This window comes from Heptranchias perlo, chromosome 24 (genome assembly GCF_035084215.1).
Source record: "Heptranchias perlo isolate sHepPer1 chromosome 24, sHepPer1.hap1, whole genome shotgun sequence".
Taxonomy (NCBI): Eukaryota; Metazoa; Chordata; class Chondrichthyes; order Hexanchiformes; family Hexanchidae; genus Heptranchias; species Heptranchias perlo.
The window spans coordinates 42086858-42108833 of record NC_090348.1 but is presented as its reverse complement, the minus strand read 5'-3'; the positions used below and the strand labels follow the sequence as shown (position 1 = coordinate 42108833).

At 46.8% G+C, this 21976-nt stretch overlaps 1 protein-coding gene across 3 annotated transcripts in view; it reads left to right on the top strand.

The window, feature by feature from the left end:
* plxna4 (plexin A4) overlaps nucleotides 1-21976 on the top strand; it is a 552119-nt gene that overhangs the window by 487446 nt on the left and 42697 nt on the right. For all 3 annotated transcript variants that reach the window (XM_068005167.1, XM_068005168.1, XM_068005169.1), the window contains exons 22-24: nucleotides 2954-3222; nucleotides 12174-12240; nucleotides 16806-16952. In XM_068005167.1, coding sequence (XP_067861268.1) covers nucleotides 2954-3222; nucleotides 12174-12240; nucleotides 16806-16952 — 483 coding nt within the window. The remainder of the gene's footprint in view (nucleotides 1-2953; nucleotides 3223-12173; nucleotides 12241-16805; nucleotides 16953-21976) is intronic.

Here is a 21976-nt window from a genome sequence, read left to right as displayed (position 1 = left end):
ACAGACGTAGAGAAAATATTTCCGCTTGTGGGGAAGACCAAAACTAGAGGTCATAAATATAAAATAGTCACTAATAAATCCAGTCGGGAATTCAGGAGAAATTTCTTTACCCAAAGAGTGGTAAGAATGTTTAACGTGCTACCAGAAGGAGTCGTTGAGGCAAATGGCATGGATGCATTTAAGAGGAAGCTGGATAAACACATGAGGGAGAAAGGAATAGAAGGATATCCTGATAGGGTTTGATGAAGGAGGGAGGGAGGAGGCTCGTGTGGAGCATAAATGCCGACTTGGACCGAATGGCCTGTTTCTGTGCTGTAGTTTCGATGTAACTCCACCCCAGCCAGAAACAGATCCAGCTCACGCTTGAAGGAACTCAGCAAATCAGAGTTCATCATACGAGCCAGCGGCCTTTTCCTGGGAAAGGAACCACCTCCAGACATCTAACCTGGTCCCGGCCTTACATAACTTGAGATTGTGACCCCTGGGCCTTCCTAACCTATTCAGTTGAAACAAACTGTCCACACAAATAAGTCTATTCCCTTCATTGTCTTATAAACCTTGATTTAATCATCCCTAAGTCTACGCTTCTCTAAAATGTAGAGCCCCAGCTCCTTGAGCTCATCTTGGTATCTCAGATGCTTCAAACTGGGGATTAATCTTGTGTCCCTCCTCCGCACCCTTTCCAAAGCCTCAATGCCACCCACCATGTGAGGAGACCAAAACTGGACACAGGCCAGTGAGCCTCCCATCGTTAGTGGGAACTGGAGGGGTTGAGCTTTCAGCAGAAGTGTCCACATCCGGAAGCAAGATGGTGCCTTGACATGCTCCCCATTTTCCAGCATTTTCCGTTTTTAATCTCATATTTCCGGCATTGCAACCACCGAGCCAAGACACACAGGGGAAAAACTATCAGTTGGGACAGATTTGAACGACAATCCATCGAGCGCTGTCACTTTAAATCCATTTTCATGCTTCGCCATTTCCTGTCTCTGAACCAAATCACAAGGCACCTGTGAAATTGCAGAATCAAATCAGATCTCAGACACTGTCCACTTGTGAATTGCTTTCCTAATTAACTGCAGTCAGGCGTGATTGGAAATAAAAGTTCCTGTGATATATTTTGCCTTGGGCTTTCTCCACAGGATTGTTACACCAAAGTAAAGTGTATGGTTCGTAATTATTTATAAACTGTTTCACTTTTATAAACATAATACTTAGTCTTATTTACCACAGAAAATTACTTTAAAATCACAAGCCGTCAGCTTGTTAATGAGGTTACAAGGGGGTGGAAATGTTTGAGATGCCAGGAGCTCAAAAGTGAATCAAGCTCAATTTAAATTCTGCAGCTCTAACCTGTATTGGTGCCCCAGGCATTCATAGGAAGCTCTTAATAAGGCATTATGTAGCTTATGTTAGTATTTCTCAACTTTTCCCTCACTGAATTCCCATTTGAGTAACGCAGCAAGTTCATAAAACTGGTACGAAGTAACTGCACAGTTAACACTCCGAAAATGTCTGACATTATTTAAAGGGACATTGGGTGGCACAGGGGATTAGACACTGGTCCTTCCTCTCCTCTTGAAGCCTAGGAGGCAGAACCGCACGACTGAGTCCAAGCATCTCAGAGGACTGCATTCCAAGGAGAACGTTGAGTTTTTCAGCCTTGAATGGAAGTGACGTTTTTTTTATTCGTTCATGGGATGTGGGCGTCGCTGGCAAGGCCGGCATTTATTGCCCATCCCTAATAGAGGTATCTATGATAGTAAATGGTATAGAAATCTGGAAAACCACTTCAAATTAAACCGCGATAATCAGACCGAGACTAGGAGGCAGAAGTTCAAACCAGCAAAAGGCAAGTTTAGGGCTGGTGTCAGGAAGTTCTTCCTCACAGAGAGCGATCAATATTTGGAATGGACTTTTGAACAAGTTAGTGGGGGAAAAAAAACTGAGCTCATTTAAGAAATGGCTGTGATGGGGGACCTTTCTTTGATGGATGAGGTCAGATACACCCAAAGGCCCTATTGATCTTGAGATGTGTTTGGCCATACTCAGTGTGGTTCCCAATGGATGTGGGCAGAGAGACCACAGGATGGTTCATTGTAAGAGGTTGTAGAGTGTCACAGTGCAGTCGGTTCGGGCTGAAGGTACATTGTTGGGGCAGGTCACAGAGAGCTTTAGTCTGACTTTAAACTCATATTGCACTTAGTTTAAAAATGCTTGGTGCTGTGCTAACATCCCTCACCAGGTGAGCACAAAAATACGCACAAAAAATACTCAAGGGGCAATATCATCTTTGTCAAATTCTAAAAAGTGTGCATGATGTTAGTGTTTTGCAACTTTCATCAGGCATTTGGAAAGAAATTGAAATGCTTTGAAGTGGACGCGAGCTTAGTTGCAGCTGGGATTGTTCTCAAGCAACCAGTGCAACTCAGTCTTCAGCCCAAGAAGTGCCTGCACAGAGATCATAACGATACATCGTCAGAAGTCCACGCGCAGGAATAGGCGAGAAGTCTGGAGAAACTGTGAGATACTCCACGTAAAGAAAAATGATTCTCTCCATGTATTGTGGCTTTTATCACTTTTTTTCTCATTATTATTGTGACTGTGGATGATTTTTTAAAAATGAAACGCAGTTATTTCAGGTCCTGGGCTTTTGTCAGCCTCTGGGAGGAACCAAGGTGAAGAAAACAACTTGTAAATGATTTCTCTCAGATTTTAACAATGGTTTACGTGTTGGTGCATGTGATACATTTTGCATTCGTTGCATTTACAACTGCATCTATCGCTCCAATGGTGCAGCTGTATGTATTGCTACAGCAATGCGAGGTGCACCAATACCAGGCTATTAAATTGATGGTGGTGGGGGAGAGGTTAGGGTGGACAAGGCGGAAGGGCTTGCCGACCATTGCTTGGGGGGGACGATTGTTGATTTTGATATCATTGCTCCCTGAAGGTTCCCGGATACAGGCAAGAGCGAGTGGAGAAGGGACTGACGCTGTTTGGGCAGCTCATCAACAACAAGGTCTTCTTATTGACCTTCATCCGGACGCTGGAGTCGCAGCGGAGCTTCTCCATGAGGGACCGAGGAAACGTCGCTTCACTCATCATGACCGTCCTTCAGACTAAGCTCGAGTACGCCACGGATGTCCTGAAGCAGCTACTTTCTGACCTTATTCACAAGAACTTGGAGAGCAAGAACCATCCCAAGCTTCTGCTGAGGAGGTAAGCATTCCCTGGACATTGCTCATAAGAACATAAAACATAGGAGCAGGAGTGGACCACATGGCCCCTCGAGCCTGCTCCGCCATTCAATCAGATCATGGCTTATCTTCGAACTCAACTCCGCTTTCCCCCTCGATCCCCATACTCCTTGATTCCCCTCGAGTCCAAAAATCTGTCCATCTCAGCCTTGAATATATTCAATGACTCAGCATCCACAGCCCTCTGGGGTAGAGAATTCCAGAGATTCACAACCCTCCACGTGACGAAATTCCTCCTCATCTTAGTCTTGAATGGCCGATCCCTTATCCTGTGTCTAAGCCCCCTAGATTGGATTACTGGCTCTATTTTAAGAAAGATCCCAGAAATACACTTGGAATATTCACACCCACAATGTTAAAACTGGATAGCCATGTGGTGAAGGAAAGAATACTGGAAACTGGTCTTCAGTTGCTTCCAAGCCTTTAGTCACAGAGTTTCCTCTTGCACAGCTCACACCCTGGCGAAGCTCTCCTGTAAAAAGGATCCAACAGAGTCCCCAGTCGATACCCACCACCTGAATACAATTAACCCATTTGATACAAATCATACAATTAACAGACAGATGGTCAGGACTGGTGAGAAAACAATATTTTTTATTAGGAATTACAAAGTTGTTCACTCGGGTGAAGGGTTCAAACACCAGGGGACACAAGGTAAAGAACGAAGGGCAAGAAGGGAAGTTGGACAGAATATTTTGACCCAACAAGCTGTATAAATGGGCTCAAGAGACAATTAGAGAGAGCAATGGTGGATTTGGTCTGGCTAAAAGGGGTGGACTTTGTCCTCTCAGGTCCGTAACAATTCTCAGTTGGTGTTGTACCTCTTTGAAAGGTGTTCTTTCTGAGTAGGAGCCTTGCTTCCTGTCAGTTATAACCATGGTCTCCATCAAAAAGCACCTCCTCTTCCTGTCATACAAGGCAGAATTGCACTAAAAAACAACTTGGCCGTGTATTGATGACAGCAACGAAAGGTTTGAGGTGAATTCTCCGATGGGAAAGCTTGGAAAAGTTACTTGAAATTAAACTATATATATCATTGTGATGAATGGAAGTCTGTTTGAGGTTTTACATTCTCAGAGGTAAATTGGGGCAACTGACTAACTTTTGTTGAGGACCATGATGCCAAGTAGTGACTTGCTTGATCTGATACACCAACAACAACTTGCATTTATATAGCACCTTTAACGTAGTAAAACATCCCCAGGAGCGTAAATCATACAATTGACACCGAGCCAAAGAAGGAGACATTGGGACAGGTGACCTCAAGCTTGGTCGAAGGGGTAGGTTTTAAGTAGAGTCTTAAAGGAGGAGAGATAAAGAGAGCTGGAGAGACGCAGAGGTTTGGGAAGGGAATTCCAGAGCTTAGGGCCTAAAGTGCTGAAGGCACAGCTGTCAGTGGTGCGGCAAAGGAAGTGGGGAGCAGTGAGCAGGGCTCCTTGTGCCTCAATTCCATTCGAGGAGCCAAGCCTTCTCCAGATTCACAACGACGGGAACCAGAGTTGTCGGCAGCGAGTGTAGCAATGAGCACCTTCCTTTCAAATTCTGCCGCACTGGTGTGTGTGCTTCTCAGGCGACGCGGACTTGCTGCTGCTCAAATGTTCCTAAGGTCAGAGTTCATAGTGTGTGTCCCCCCCCTCCATGCGCCTCTCACGAGCAATGCAGCAACACTGTAAATCAGTACTCGGTGCTTGGTTTCCAAAAGTTGAAAGCTTGCACGGATTGGCACAGGGGCAAGGGGACCTGCTTCCCGGATAACAGACGAAGAGGACATTGATCTGATGAAAAGTTTATTAATGGTGTTTCACTTGGAGTCATTGTGAGTAAATCACAGTTTGAAAGGCGAAAAGGGAGAGTGGTTTTAATGCTCGACTCTTTTTTTTGGAGATGTGAACTGTGCTTTAATTGATGATTGCGTGTGAAAGGCAAAGGTGCGCTGGAGGTCAGATTTGCATGTTCCATTGAAATGGAGGGTCCCCCCCCCGCCCCCAGTGAAGCAGAATCCCCTGATGTTACGACCAAACGTCGAACTCCCTGTTTCAGCCACAAGCTCCCGATCCCTCGCTCCCAGAATACCAGCGAGGCGGCCGACTTGACTGAGTGGCTATAATGGGACCAATCAAGCTGGAATTAAACTCCCCCTGAGAGCCAAACATATCAACCCATGTCGGTTGGGGCAAAAGGCCTTCTCAGAGAAACTGATCGAAAGAGGAGGGGCGAGGGGAAGGGATTCCTACTGTTCATTTTAGGAAAAATGTCAGCATGGATTTTCAGTGTCCTCCCCATGTTGACTTTTTTTTTTGCTAAAATTGTTGACAGGAAGATTTCCCCCCCCTTCAAGTAAACTGTCTCATACCAATCTGTTAAGTGAAGTTAAATCATTGGGTACACTTGCCACTTCAGCGGGAGTCACGAGCTGCACTATCACTGCATATCATTGAACCATCTGGCACAAACTGGGGAGCCTGCCGCCCCTGAAACCGAATTAGCTTCACAATCGTTTCCCTCACCATTTTTTCACAGAAGGCTTCTTGTTCTCGGTCCTGCTGTGGGCTGAATGAGGTGACCTGAGCCCTAATGGAAGCTCTACATTTGGCCTCTGGGGGCTAGAGAGAGGAAATTTAAGCCAGGGTTCCTGCTCCTGGCTGCTCGTACAGGCCCTCAGCATCAGCTGATCGACACGTACAGTAAACACTAATCAAAACAGACAGCTGAAACCCATCTAACATAACACATCTGCTGGTTAAACTGTGAACCCACAGCTCTGAGAAAGAACAAACTTGCGTTTATATAATGCCTTACCACACTGCTCCGAGGCATCCCAAAGCACTTTAGTGTGGTACTTTTTATTTACACTGCAGTCACAGTTGTTATGCAGGGGAGTGTGGCAGCCATTTTGTGCAGAGTACTGTCTCACAAACAGCAAAAGAGGCAAATGACCAGTTCATCTCTTTTGGTTGGTGGCATTGGCCAAGGAAGGAATGTTGTCAAGGACGCCGGGAGAACTTCCCGCTCTGAATAGTGTTGTGGGATCTTTAACACCCACTGAACCAGGCTTAGCTTAACATCTGATCCCAAGGACAACCAGAGAAGAAGGAAAGAGCTTGCATTTACATAAAGCCTTTTGTGTTCTCAGGAACTGGCGTTGTTCCAAAGAGCTTTGAGCCAAAAATTGAGGCCGGGGCAGGTATGTGAAGATGAAATTCTTCCTGTCAACAATTTTAGCAAAAAAAACAATCGACATGGTTCGGACACTGGAAGTCCTTGCTCTCTCACTGATAATTTTCCTAAAATGAACAGGAGCAATCTCACCCTCTCCCATCCCCTTGCCCCTCCTCTTTCCATCAGTTATGGTGAAAATGCGAATCATCCCAAACGACATCGATTTTGAGCTGATGTGTCTTGCTCTTGGGGGAGTTGAACAGCCAAAGAATTGCTTTTTTTGAAGTGTGCATAGTGTGAGCAAATGCAGCATCCATTTTGTGCACAGTAAGGTCCCAAAAACAGCAAGTGAGATAAATGATTAGTTCATGTTTTTGGTGGTGTTGGTTGAGGGATGAATTTGGCCAGGACACTGGGGAGAAAACTCCTGTGCTCTTCTTCGAATAGTTTCATGGGAGTTTTAACGCACAACTGAACAGGAAGGTGGGGCCTCGGTTTAACATCCCATCCGAAAGACGGCATCTCCGACAAAGCAGCACTCCCTCGCTGCTTTTTTTTTATTCGTTCATGGGATGTGGGCATTGCTGGCAACGCCAGCATTTATTGCTCATCCCTAATTGCCCTTGAGAAGGTGGTGGTGAGCCGCCGCCTTGAACCGCTGCAGTCCGTGTGCACTGGAGTGTCATGTGTTCAAGTCCTGGTGTGGGGATTGGACCTAGTACCATCTGAATCAGTGGCAAAAGAGATACTGAGCCAAGCTGATATGTATGAGCAGGATAAACTCTCCTGGTGATAGAGGGATCAGTACTAATTAAAAGCAACAACTCTAAGATGCTAATCATTTCAATGGCACGAGCACCTTCAGTTCTAATATCATACAGTTTGTGAGTGATGTGTTTATGATTCTTGTACAGCCATCATCTCTCATCCAGCTTAGGCTAAGTTCTGTCACCATCAAGGCCGTGTGATAGCCTGGTACTCCAAACCTGTCTCAGCTTTCTCTCGTGCGCTGTTTCCCTGACAGGGTCAATTCAGAACTTGCACTGTCTTCTGTTGTCACTGCCGCACCTGTTCTTTGCAGGTCAGGCAACTTAGTAATAGATGGGGGCAACGTTGGCAAGGACACATTTATCACCCTTTATCCCCAGTTGTCCTGAGAATCGGGTTGCTGATTCTCCAGGAATTAAAGATTAATCTTCAGGACACTGCTGTGAGCGAATCCAAGACAAAAATGATGGGGACATTAAAACAAATTGTGTGCAAATTTTTCATTTTCTTTGAAGGCTTTCATTTATTAGTTCTAAAAATATTGCAGACAGGATAAAAAGGGCTGTTTGACTGACAGTCAAACGTCATCCATTCGGATGATTAAAGCGCCTGTTTGCTTTCCAATTGGCTTGGGAAGGCAGGGCTCTGTGAGGATGGATATGTCGGGCGACCCATGGCGGGGGCGGTTGGAGGCAGGAGATCATGTGATGAAACCTCCATGAATACGTCCAACAAGAGTTGGCAACCCGGCCTGAGGAGGTGGCGATGGGCCTTCTCCTTGAACCATTGGGAGGGCCCTTCTCGCCACCATCCAGGCTGCACCCTGGTGCCTGTTGGTCAGTTCTGGCGACGAGACGTTCTGCCAAATGGCGTCGACCGTCAGGTTGGGGAACTGCCCAATCGGATCCACCCTCTCCTTTCCCTGCAGGACTCTCAGAACGTTCCATCTTGGCCACTTATCTGACGGCCTTGTGGTCGAAGGAGTTCCTCCTCAGGAACTTCTCCACCTGGGACAGGTGGTGGGGTACGGTCCAGCTGGACGGGACGTCCTGCGTCTGCTCGGCCAGGGTGGCCAGACCTGGCCTTCTCAGTGTGGTGGACGGGTAGAAACTCAGCACGCTGTGGCACTTGGTGTTTGCGTACCGGGGCTCTACTCACACCCTGAGGCAGCCACACACGAAAGGTGGCCATCTGGATCAGAGCAGCATTGGGGACGCTCTTCTGCCCCCCACCCCCCACCCCTTTGGGGGGCTTCTGGCGTCCCTGTGGACACGCTCTACCTTGGACCTCCAGACAAAGTGGAAGATAGCTCCGGTGACGGCGGGGAACGGGCCAGACCTTGGCCACGTAGAGCACTCCCGCGAGTACCTCACACCTTATCACCAGGTTCCTGCCGGTTATGGAGAGGGAGCGCCCCACCCACGTACCAAGCTTCTTTTTGGCCTTGGCACTTCACTCCTCCCAGTTCTTGGTGCAGCCCTGGGACCCCCCCCCCCCCCGGCCCCCCCACCGAACCAGATCCCCAGCACCTTCAGGTCGTCGGACCCGACGGTGAAGGGGACAAAGGATCAAAGAACGCACAGTCCAAAAGCCTGCCCTTGCTCACCATCTGATCTTGCAGCTGAAGAATGGGCTCTGGGAAGTGGTTGCTAAGTAACCTGTACCCCAGAAAACCCAGGCTGGGAGGAGGGAGGGGCGAGCGGATTTGAGAGGGGAGGAGCGGAAAAAACTGGAGAGAATTAAAGGGGAAGAGTTCTCGTATTTGATTTTTTAAAAAAACAATTAAAATTAAAATTTATCACTTAATCCTTTATGCATTTATTTAAACAAAGGCCTTTCTCAAGCCCTCCCCCCAGCCCCGACCTGCCAAGGGCTGGGAGATAATGAATAGTTAACAGCAATCAAATAAGCAAGATTTAATTAATATTGTAAGCCAGGCATTTTTGTGTGACTGCATTAAAATGCAATTCTCTCCATATTTTAATTGGAAGTCACACTTGCAATGGGATGACTTGCACCAACTGCTCGGGATTGTGACAGGATGTAATTGCACAGGTCAATCTTCAAGAAGATTAAAATTATATTGTCAGTACTTGAAGTAATTAGAAATGTTCGGTTGATGCAGTGCCAGTCGTACATTATGGAGATGATTTCACCATTGAGAGGGCTTCATAACCGGCAGTTGATGAGCTCAGGGTGGTGCACGGGGAACTGTGGGGCAAACGTTCAGAATTAAAGCTCCCGGCGTGGAGCCTGCCTTGACAGTAGGGCCGAGTGGACATTTGGCCATGGGGGGCTGCACACCCAAACTGCGGCCCTCACAATGTTCTTGCTGTTCGTTTTAATGACGGAACAATCAGGATGGTCAAGGGTCAGGTGGCCTGACCCCTCCATCTGATTGCTTAGCCTGCGTTGCTATGCGTGACCGATAGATGCACACAGACTGGGAACAGATATATCTGTAATCTAACTGTCTGTCTAAGTATCTAGCTATCTATTTTTATCACCATATCTCCCTATCTATCTTTACCTCCCTCTCTCCGTCCGTCTGTCTGTCGGTCTTGTCTTGATCTCTGTTTCTGTCTACCTCTCTGTCACTCTGTTTCTGTCTGCCTCTGTCTCTGTTTCAGTTTGCCTCTCTGTTTCTGTCTGTCTCTCTGTCTCTGCCTCTCTGTTTCTGTCTGTCTCTCTGTCTCTGCCTCTCTGTCTCTCTGTCTCTGCCTCTCTGTTTCTGTCTGTCTCTCTGTTTCTGTCTGGCTCTCTGTCTCTGCCTCTCTGTCTCTCTGTCTCTGCCTCTCTGTCTCTCTGTCTCTGCCTCTCTGTTTCTGTCTGTCTCTCTGTCTCTGCCTCTCTGTTTCTGTCTGTCTCTCTGTTTCTGTCTGGCTCTCCCTATCGTTCAATGTGTAGGGTTGAGAACAGCTGTCACATTTGAAACTGTTAAAAATATTTAAAGGGAGAGAACTAAATGCAGTCATTTCAGCCTCTGGTTAGTTAACTTTGCTGAGGGAAGTTTACGGATTGACTTGGAGCTGGAAATAAACAAGCACCTGACAATCTGCAAAGTTCCCTCATCCCACAGTAATTAACCTGTAATTAACACGAGGACATTGATAGCAAATAAAATTTATCACCTTAAAGAGACACATGGTAGGTTAAACACAGCTCCACCTTAGCTGCAGATTAATACATTGGGCATTACAATGTTTAACACTCCTGTCATTATTAACCTGTCTATTGTCTGACTTGCCGTGAGCAACACTACAAGAGATTTACGAGCAGCAATGAAACCAGGCGGTTTTGTAAACAGTGTGCTTCGTTCAATGTCACAAGGGCCTTCAGGGAGACTGGAAATTTCAGGCTCCTCCAATGGTTCAGTTGCTGAACGCACTTACCCAGTGTGGAACCAAGCCTTGTGGTCCCGACTGCCCCCTCCAGCTTTCGTCCCCAGTCCATACTGAGCCAGCCCAGCTCAGCTGGGACAGCAGTCGGAGAGAGTTCTATTTAGCCACAGCACCTCAGGGCGAGGGATGAAAGGGCGGGGGTTGGAACAAAAAAAATCAGCCCGATTTACCCTCCTGGCTCCTGACAAGGATGTGTTGGCCTTGGAGGGAGTGCAGCGTAGATTTACGAGAATGATACCTGGACTCCAAGGGTTAAATTACAAGGAGAGATTCCACAAATTAGGGTTGTATTCCCTGGAATTTAGAAGATGAAGGGGTGATTTGATCTAAGTTTTCAAGATATTAAGGGGAACCGATGGGGTAGATAGAGAGAAACTGGAAGGCTGCTCACCTGGGGCCAGGTACCAGTAACCAGGGAACCGCGACCAGCACGAGTGAGAGCAGGGAAGAAAATTGAAGCGCTCTGGAAATTTTTTTAAAAAAACAAGCACTTATCTGGACAATTAGGAGACAACTCTTGAACTATTCATGGAGCACCCTTCACTGATCTCCTTGAAGCCGATTAAATTATGAGGAGCAGGGGAAATGTCTCTTGCTGATAGTTTTAACACCTCTGTTGCCTGGAGGGCAGATGGGTGTTTTGCGCTCGTTTAGCCTTGTCACGAGCAGGTGCTCGGAGCCCATCAGAAACGCCCCTTCCATCTGATTATTCCCCTCGCCCACCCGCACAGGGTCTGCTTGGAGAGATTCAACAACCATCACAACAACTTGCATTTATATTGCGTCTTTAGCGTCCCAAAGCGTTTCACGGGAGTGTAATCAGACAAAAACCGGCCCCGAGCCAAAGAAGGAGATATTAGGACTGGTGACTAAAAGCTTCGTCAAAGAGGTAGGTTTAAAGGAGCTCTTCACGGAGGAGAGAGAGGTTTAGGGAGGGAATTCCAGAGCTTGGGGCTGAAGGCCGGGCTGCCAATGATGGAGTGAAGGGAATGGGAGATATACAGCCTATCTAATGTTCATCTATTGGTGTCTGGGCTAATGTTTATCCTTCAAACCAACACCTAAAAACAAATTATCTGTTCATTATCACATTGCTGTTTGTGGGAGCTTGCTGTGCGCAAATTGGCTGCTGTGTTTCCCTGCATTACAACAGTGACAACCCTCCAAAAACGTATTTCATTGGCTGTGAAGTGCTTGGGGATGTCCTGAGGTTATGAAAAGCGCTATAGAAATGCAAGTTTGTTCTTTTCTTTCTTCCTATTCTTCAAACCTACCTCTTTGACCAAGTTTTTGGTCGCCTGTCCTAATATTTCCTCGTGGTTCGGTGTCAAATTTTGTCTGATAACGCTCTTGCGAAGCGCCTTTGGGACATTTTACTTTGTAAAAGGCGCTATATAAATGCAAAATGTTGATGTCCATCTATCGTCACCAATCCCTTCGATGAATGCCTTGTTCGGCGAGACAGCTGGGTTTCAGCACTTAATGCGTCATCAATGTGGTGGATTCAACATCATTACATTTAATTCGATAAAAGTTGCCAAAATACATTTTTAATTTTCTTTCTCTCTCTCTCTTTTCATGTTAGGACTGAATCTGTGGCAGAAAAGATGCTTACCAACTGGTTTACGTTCCTCTTGTACAAATTCCTGAAGGTAAGGATATAAAATGCTCCCCCTCACCCCGGTAAGTTTTCTCTAACAGGTTTTTATCCCACTCAGCTTTACTCTGTGAGTTGCAGCCTGAATATTTCTCTGATAAAGCAAATGGAGTGGAATAGGGCACTATGGGGTCATAAATATAAGATAGCCACCAATAAATCCAAAAGGGAATTCAGGAGAAATTTGTTTACTCCCCAGGAAGCTGTGGAAGCTACATCATTAAATAAATTTGAAACAGAAATCGACAGTTTCCAAGAAGTAAAGGGAATTAGGGGTTACGGGGAGCGGGCAGGAAATTGGGCATGAATTTAGATTTGAGATTAGGATCAGATCAGCCATGATCTTATTGAATGGCGGAGCAGGCTCGAGGGGCCGATTGGCCTACTCCTGCTCCTATTTCTTATGTTCTTATGTACTCAAAGAGTGATTTTCAAATAAAATTGTTGGACTATAACTTGGTACTCAAAGAGTGGTTAGAATGTGGAACTTGCAACCACATGGAATAGGGAAAGCTAGATAAACACGTGAAGGAGAAAGGAATAGAAGGTTATGCTGATATGTTCAGATGAAGAGGGATGGGAGGAAGCTTGTGTGGAGCATAAACACCAGGGCACAGACCAGTTGGTCCAAATGGCTGTGCTGCAAATTCTATCTAATTCTATGCTGCTTAGTGATAAGCTAATTAACCAAGCAATTTTAAAAATAAATGGGGGTCTACGTTTCTTCAGATTACGGACTTCTTTTGGGGTTTTATATTCTAAGAATTTAAACCTTAAACATCCACTCCCTCCACCACCGGCGCACCGTGGCTGCAGTGTGTACTATCCACAAGATGCACTGCAGCAACTCGCCAAGGCTTCTTTGATAGCACCTCCCAAACCCGTGACCTCTACCACCAAGAAGGACAAGGGGAGCAGGTGCATGGGAACAGTATCACCTCCAATTTCCCCTGCAAGTCACACACACCATCCTGACTTGGACGTATATCGTCGCTGGGTCAAAATCCTGGAACTCCCTACCTAACAGCACCGTGGGAGTCCCTTCACCACACGGACTGCAGCGGTTCAGGAAGAAGGCCGACCGCCAACCTTCTCAAGGGCAACTCGGGATGGGCAATAAATGTCGGTTCTGCCAGCAGTGCCTGTATCCCCAGAATGAATATCAAAAAAAATGTAACCTCTACAGCATTGAGCTGCAGAGAAAGGGAGAGGCGCCAGGTTATACAAGGTTCTATGATCCCGAAGAAGTCACATTTATTTTGTTAAGTTTGTTGCTTTCTGAGTCTGTGGATGCCTCAGTTAATTAAATAGTGCCCAGTGTGGGACTGAGTGCACAGTCCATTGAAGTCCTACATTTGATTCGTGCTGAGTCAGCTGATCTCAGCCCAGTGAATGACATGAGAATTGGCCTCAGTGTCCATCCGAGGTTGAGGAAGGGGAAGAAGATCAGCCCAGGTTTGAACAACGGTGACCCACGCTGGAAAGTGCGTGTGGGCATCGGGTGAGGATAGGATCGGTCTCGGAGGTAATGCCTCCCACGGTCGACTGCCCCGCTGACATTCGTGGTCGAGGGCTCACGTATGAGTTGGGCAAGGTGCCAGAGGGCCGCAGCAGCCGTGGTACGTGAGACAGCACCTTCAGGAGAGGAAGGGAGATGCTGGGGTAAAATATTGGGAGTCGTGATCAATAAAGCCTCCATTAAAGGTGATGGGCCATCTCCAGATTAAGTGAGGTTGAACAATAATATAGACTGCAATAGTTTATGTATTTACCACTTAATTTGCTGCACTGTCGGAGGAGCCGTCTTTCAGATGAGACGTTAAACCGCGACCCCGTCTGCCCTCTCAGGTGGACATAAAAGATCTCATGGCACTATTTGAAGAAGAGCAGGGGAGTTCTCCCCGGTGTCCTGACCAAATATTTATCCCTCAACCAATATCACGTAAAAAAAACCAGATGATCTGGTCATTATCTCATTGCTGTTTGTGGGAGCTTGCTGTGCGCAAATTGGCTGTCATGTTTCCTTACATTACAACAGTGACCACACTTCAAAAAGTACTTCATTGGCTGTAAAGCGCTTTGGGGCCCCCTGAGGTTGTGCAAGGCGCGATAGAAATGTAAGTCTTTCTTTCTTTCTTCTTTACTTCCACTGTTAATATGTTGCTTCTGATCAAGCCTTCGATTCTCTAAGTGCCAGAATTGAAAGTGTGGCACGGGGAGAGCTCCACAACACTGTCCCTGCATGGAGGTGGTTAACTTGTTATCCTCAGTCAAGGGGTTACCTGAGGAGGTCAGTTTAAGGGACCGTTTCCCTTTTGTGAACTGATATTGGTGAGAAAAGGAACAGTCAAGCTTCTGGTTTCTTCACAGAACAAATGCAGACAGCCAGCCAGGGACGACTTTTAAATCTCTTTAATGGTGAATGTGGAACAATTAAGTTTGGAGAGGAGTTGCGTCATCTGTCCACAGCTCCGTTCTCTCCCAGCTGAACAGAACTCGTATTACGCTCACACAGACAGTGTCATCTTTCGTCCAGTTTCCTATCCTGAAACCGCTGTCTGCTTGCTGGGTTTTTATCAAATTTTGTCTGATAATCGCTCCTCTGAAGCGCCTTGGGATGTTTTACGACGTTAAAGGCGCTATATAAATGCAAGTTGTTGTTGTTGTTTGAGTTCCATGGGCCCCAGCTGCCCTCTACTTTTCACACCTGGGCCTCGGCGATAGGCGTCAGCAGGCTATTCAACTGTGGAGGGCATTGCATGCCCAGCCCCATCAGATTTGCACACCTGCACGCTTCTCCAGCGGGGGGGGGCCACTGGACTGCGATTAGGAGCAAGGAGCTTGCCTGTTTATTTCCCCCTTCCTAACGCAGTGGTACTGAGTCCCTTTGCAGCTCGTCCACTGTCACCTCATCTGTGAGCAGCCCATTCAGCACAAAGTGGGGGTCTGTATGGGTTATACAGTGCAATTACCAACAGGCAGTGCGAGAACTCTTCCTCCCAGTCTTGGACATTGTTTTTCCTATCTCTTTTTGGATTCCCATCTTCCATTGCCAAACTGCTATCTGAGATTTCTCAGCCAGCATTGGGTACGGAGGTGCAGTGGTTATGTCACTCCACCAGTAATCCAGAGCCCTGGACTAATAATCCAGGGAAAGTGAGTTCAAATCCCACCTTATCTGAGAATTTGAATTCAGCTTAAAGAAAAATCTGGAAATAAAAAGCTGGCATCAGTAAATGCAATCAGATTGTCGTTAAAAACCCAACTGGTTCACCAGTGTCCTGCAGGGAAGGAAAACTGATGTCCTGACCCCGGTTTGGCCTATATGTGACTCCAGTCCCACACCAACGCAGTTGACTCTTAACTTCCCTCTGGAGTGGCCGAGCGGGCCACTTAGTTGCGTCAACTAGGGATGGGTAATAAATGCCAGCCTTGCCAGCGACGCCCATATCCTGAGAACGAAAACAAAAGTTGTGCTCTAACTTGTCACCTCAATTTATGAAGCAGAGCACAACTGGTCTCAGCTGAGCTGGTGGTGGGGACGCGACAACTGGGTTCAACATGCCCGTGTTGGGTAAACGGAGTTAAAATCATCACTGGAGTGCCGTGCACTTCCCTTGCTGGAACCTCCTCGTCTGGTGAGGGTAGGCTCGGGCCCAGCTCTGATGCCCCCATCTGTTCGAAAAGCCTACGGGTGCAGGAGGCTGAAGAACAGCCATTCGGGTGAGGTACCCGAGGGCAAGAAAGCCTTGTGGATCTATCGTGTTCCCATCCCCCCAACCCCGACCTTGCGGACTTCAAGGGTTAAGTCACGAGGAGAGATTACACAAATTGGGGTTGTATTCTCTGGAGTTTCGAAGGTTAAGGGGTGATCTGATCGAAGTTTATAAGATATTAAGGGGAACAGATAGGGTGGATAGAGAGAAACTATTTCCGCTGGTTGGGGATTTTAGGAGGAGGGGGCTAAGTCTAAAAATTAGAGCCAGACCTTTCAGGAGCGAGATTAGAAAACATTTCCACACACAAAGGGTGGTAGAAGTTTGGAACTCTCTTCCGCAAACGGCAATTGATACTAGCTCAATTGCTAAATTTAAATCTGAGATAGATAGCTTTTTGGCAACCAAAGGTATTGAGGGATATGGGCCAAAGGCAGGTATATGGAGTTAGATCACAGATCAGCCATGATCTTATCAAATGGCGGAGCAGGTACGAGGGGCTGAATGGCCTACTCTTGTTCCGATGTTCCTTTGTTCCTAAGTCATCAAGCTTTCAAGTGAGGAGGGGAAACAAATTGCAGGGCTATGGGGAAAGAGTAAGGGAGCGGAACTAGTTGGATAGCTCTTTCAAAGTGCTGGCACAGGCATGATGGGCTGAATGGCCTCCTTCTGTGTCGTATGATTCCAATTGGTGAACGTGGGAGGAGGGGGGTCGCGGGGGATAGCATCGGTCCATGTCGAGAATGACGGTGCACTTTCACCTTTCTCTGAGAGCTCCCGTAGATGTTTGTCCTGAACGTGCACCTGAACTAATGCTGGCCTCTTTCATTTTTGTATTGATCAGGAATGTGCAGGGGAGCCTTTGTTCATGCTATTCTGTGCCATCAAGCAGCAAATGGAGAAGGGGCCGATTGACTCAATTACAGGCGAGGCACGCTATTCTCTCAGCGAGGACAAGCTCATCAGGCAGCAGATAGACTACAAGACACTGGTAAGTTCAGAAGCCAGCCAAGAACAGGAAACTTGATCGGATTGGAAGAGGGCGGGGGTCCGAGGATAATTGGACTAATTTGCGCACTTTATGAGAGCAGGATCTTCCCGTTGAGATGGGGTGGGTGCTAATAATGTCAGCCATGGTGATGAGCAGAAATAATGTGCTTCCACTGAGGAACTGTCACTGTGCCAAACAGCATGCGTGATTTACCCCAGAAGCTTGTGCTGGTAATCGAGGATTCCCTTTCTTTACAAGAAACATGAGGGAAAAAGACAGATGTGTTCAGTTATTTTTACTTTTCAACCCCCTCCCCTCCTATTGGTCAGAGTGGTACCTTCACTGTAATGGGTGTGTATTATTGGTCATTGAGTGGTACCTTCACTGTAATGGGTGTGTATTATTGGTCATTGAGTGGTACCTTCGGTGTAATGGATGTGTATTATTGGTCATTGAGTGGTACCTTCACTGTAATAGGTGTGTATTATTGGTCATTGAGTGGTACCTTCGGTGTAATGGGTGTGTAATATTGGTCATTGAGTGGTACCTTCACTGTAATGGTGTGTAATATTGGTCATTGAGTTGTACCTTCGGTGTAATGGGTGTGTAATATTGGTCATTGAGTGGTACCCTCACTGTAATGGGTGTGTAATATTGGTCATTGAGTGGTACCTTCGGTGTAATGGTGGCCGCAGGTGCACTTTCCAGCAGGAGGCCCTAGAAGACAACCTCGAATCATAGAAAATTTACGGCACAGAAGGAGGCCATTCGGCCCATCGTGTTCGCGCTGGCCGAAAATGAAGACACCCAGCCCGATCGCACTTTCCAGCACTTGGTCCTCAGCCTTGTAGGTGTCGGTTACGGCACTTCAGGTGCACATCCAGGTATTTTTTTAAATGAGTTGAGGGTTTCTGCCTCTTCCACCCATTCAGGCAGTGAGTTCCAGACCCCCACCACCCTCTGGGTGAAAACATTTCTCCTCAGCTCCCCTCTAATCCTTCTGCCAATCACCTTAAATCTATGCTCCCGAGTTATTGACCTCTCTGCAAAGGGAAATAGGTCCTTCCTATCCACTATCTAGGCCCCTCATAATTTTGTACACCTCAATTAAATCACCCCTCAGCCTCTTCTGTTCCAAAGAGAATAACCCCAGCCTGTCCAGTCTTTCCTCATAACTAAAATTATCCAGTCCTGGCAACATCCTCCTAAATCTCTTCTGTACCCTCTCCAATGCAGTCACATCGTTCCTGTAATGTGGTGACCAGAAATGTACGCAGTACTCAAGCTGTGGCCTAACCAGTGTTTTATACAGTTCTAGCATAACCTCCCTGCTCTTATATTCTGTGCCTCGGCTAATGAAGGAAAGTATTCCATATGCCTTCTTAACCACCTTATCCACCTGTCCTGCTACCTTCAGGGATCTATGGACATGCACTCCAAGGTCCCTTGCTTCCTCTACACCTTTCAGTTTCCTCCCATTTGTTGTGTATTCCCTTGCCTTGTTTGCCCTCCCCAAATGCATTACCTCACACTTCTCCGGATTGAAATCCATTTGCCACTTTTCTGCCCACCTGACCAGTCCATTGATATCTTCCTGCAGTCTACAGCTTTCCTCCTCACCATCAACCACACGGCCAATTTTTGAATCATCTGCAAACTTTTTAATCACGGCCCCTACATTTAAGTCCAAATCATTGATATATATCACAAAAAGCAAGGGACCGAGTCCTGAGCCCTGCAGAACCCGAGAGTTGGAGTTGTGGCCCAAGTTTCCCCCCCCCCGCTCACCGAGGACCAGTTATAGCCTCAGCCTGAGATCAGCTAACTCGGGCCAATCCAGGGGTCAACTCTAGAACCTTCCTGGTTCATTGAGGCCACTCAATAGAACCATTGGGGGCGACCGGAGAGTTTGTGTTTTTAACTCTTGACGGTCGATCACATCAGATGCTTCACGTTACCGAAGCCGAGGTGGACCAAACACACGATGAAACCGCAACTTGCTGGAAATCGGAAAATGGAAAATGCTGGCAACGCCAAGCTCCAGGAAAGGGCAACCCTTGGTCTATGAGACCCTTCCTTCCTTCGTCAGGTCCTCATTAAGGGTCTACACCAGGAATGCCAACCCGTCTTTTCCAACAATTTCCCTTTTTTCTTCCAAACTCGAGATGTTTGCTTTCCTGTCAGAATCCACTTACTGAGAGTGAGAGTCACGTCACTTTTGATCAGAACCCTTTTCTCTCTGCTTCGCTCGAAGAAAATGACCTTAGCTCTGTGTAATTAGATGGCTTTGCCACAGATTGAAGTGAATGAGCCAGTCAGTATCTTTTAAGCTTTTGAGAAGGCAAGCAAGAGAAACAAAATCAAGATTTTCTGAAGTTGCTACGTGTGTGTGTGTGGGAAGGAGAGGGCGGGTGGCACGGAGTGTCATGGGGGTAGGGGTGAAGGAGAGAGACAGCTCGTTCAATGCCTGCATCACACATGAACTCACAAAATGCTTCTAAATATAAACTAAGCAATCCTGCTGCAACAGGTGGCTAATATTGGTCAGTATGTGATTCCCTCACTATCATGGATATGTAATATTGGTCATTGAGTGGTACCCTCACTGTAATGGATGTTTAACATAGGTCAGAGTGGTACCCTCACTATAACTGATGCGTAATATAGGTCAGAGTGGTCCCCTCCTGTAATGGATGTGCAATATTGGTCAGAATGGTACCCTCACTGTAATGGATGTGTAATATAGGTCAGTAAGTGATTCCCTCACTGTAATGGATGTGTAATATTGGTCAGAGTGGTACCCTCACTGTAATGGATGTGTAATATAGGTCAGTGAGTGATTCCATCACTGTAATGGATGTGTAATATTGGTCAGAGTGGCACCCTCACTGTGATGGATGTGTAATATTGATCATATTGGTACCCTCCTGTAATGGATGTGTAATGTTGGTAATTGAGTGGCACCTTCATCATTGTAATGGATGTGAGATAGAATATAAATTATAATTGGAAAACTGAATGTGGCTGCTCATCAATCATTTCGGGCGTTTAGATAATGATATCACTGGAGATGCCCATTTAACATTTAGTTAACAAACAGGATATTTCTGAAAATCCAGATCACACTTCTGCATCTTTGACCAGTAGATACCGAGTGGGAAATTGTCAGCACTGTCATCTGCCATGACACACCCATTACAGGCTCGGGGATACTTCTGTCTCCCGTTCCTTGCTCAAGCGCACTGAAGACCAATTGTAAAATGAGCTGGGATCAGCTAACTCGGCCACAAACCCCAGGGATCAAAGCTCAGTCCCCCCTTAAACCGAGGCCCCGTCTGCCCTCTCAGGTGGAGATAAAAGATCCCAAGGCCACCATTTCAAAGAAGAGCAAGGAAGTTCTCCCTGCCGTCGGAACCAATATTTATCCCTCAACCAACATCACTAAAACAGATGATCTGGTCATTATCTCAACGCTATTGTGGGATCTTGCTGTGTGCAAATTGGCTGCATTATTTCCCACATTACAGCAGTGACTACACTTCAGAAAAGTACTTCTTTGGCTGTAAAGCACTTTGGGACGTCCTGAGGCCATAAAAGGCGCTCTGTAAATGAAAATCTTTCTTTCTGTACGGCTGTATTTGGTGGTTAATGCAGTTACCAATTGAACCACCAGTGGAGCTATAATGTTGTGCGACGTACTCAGTGATACTGAAATAGATGTTTCGGCAGGGACCATCGCGAGACAAGGGTCCTGTAAACAATCTGGTAAACAATTCCAGCTGCTGGAAAGGGTTTTGTGAATGGACTTTGGCTGAAGGCAGGACAGGATGTGATGTCCTCTCAAGTCCTCGCAAGTGCTCGACTGAGAAAGGCTCACACAGGAAGAATGGACGGACATTGTGCCAGGCCCCTGTCACTCTTTGAACCGCACCGCACATGTCGAACCAAGCCGACATGTTTTGGCTTCCATAGGAGAGGCAGGGAGAAAACTTGGGAGGGGTGGGGTGGTAGGGTTGCCAACTCTGGTTGGACTTATTCCTGGAGGTTTCATCGCATGACCTCCCACCTCCAACCAATCACTCAGTCGAAAGCCTTTCCCACCCCCCCCCCCCCCATCTCCAATATTTTTATTACTAATAAATGAAGGCGTTCACCGGGAATGGAAAAAAAACATTTGTTAATGCCCCTATGATTTTTCTCCGTGGTTGTTCACAGCAGCGTCCAGGAGATTTTCTGAAGACTCCAGCACTATCCTGGAGGGTTGGCAACAGCGGAGCGGGCGGGGGTGTGGGGGGTTTGCTGGTGGTAACGGGGAGAGAGGAGCGATGGTTGCCCTAAAATGGAATCAGCTTCATTCCCCTGGTGGAATGAGCTAAGAATCGTGAGGGTCACTGTGCCTTTAAGATCCTGAATGGCTTTGTCATGCACTAATAAGTAAGACAACTGTTGGAATTGTCTGGAATTACAGATGGAAGATTGTGATAACCTGATGTCAGAATTTACTGCTCCACTACACTGCAGTGTTTAGGGTGAGCGAACTCTTCAGTTTAACTTGTTCCTGCAAGGCCCGTAATGGAAAAATGCAACTCCTGCAATTTGTTCAACTCAAATAAACTCGTTTCTGGATGGGTTTGAATCATACTCACGCGGTGAAAGCTAATGGCAGAAGAAGCTCGAAATTGCAACCTCAAACCTGTTTCGCTTCAAAGAAATAATTTTTAAAAAAAGGAAGTGTTGGGAATACGAAGCAGGTCAGTCAGCATCTGAAAGAGAAAAGCCAGATTAAAGTTTCGGGTGTGGACCTTTGGAACTCCCACTCCTCCAAAACCCCCTCCCCACCCCCCCCCCCTACCTTCCCCGCCTCCACCCAGAAATATTAACCTGTCCGAGCATTTCAGATTTTGGCCGCTGCCAATTTGCTGCCTTTTCTGTTTCCATCTCCTTTAATGGCCATTCATCAAAACTCTGCTGCCTGTATCTAAATCACACCAAGTCCCGTTCACCCATCACCTCTGAGCTCGCTG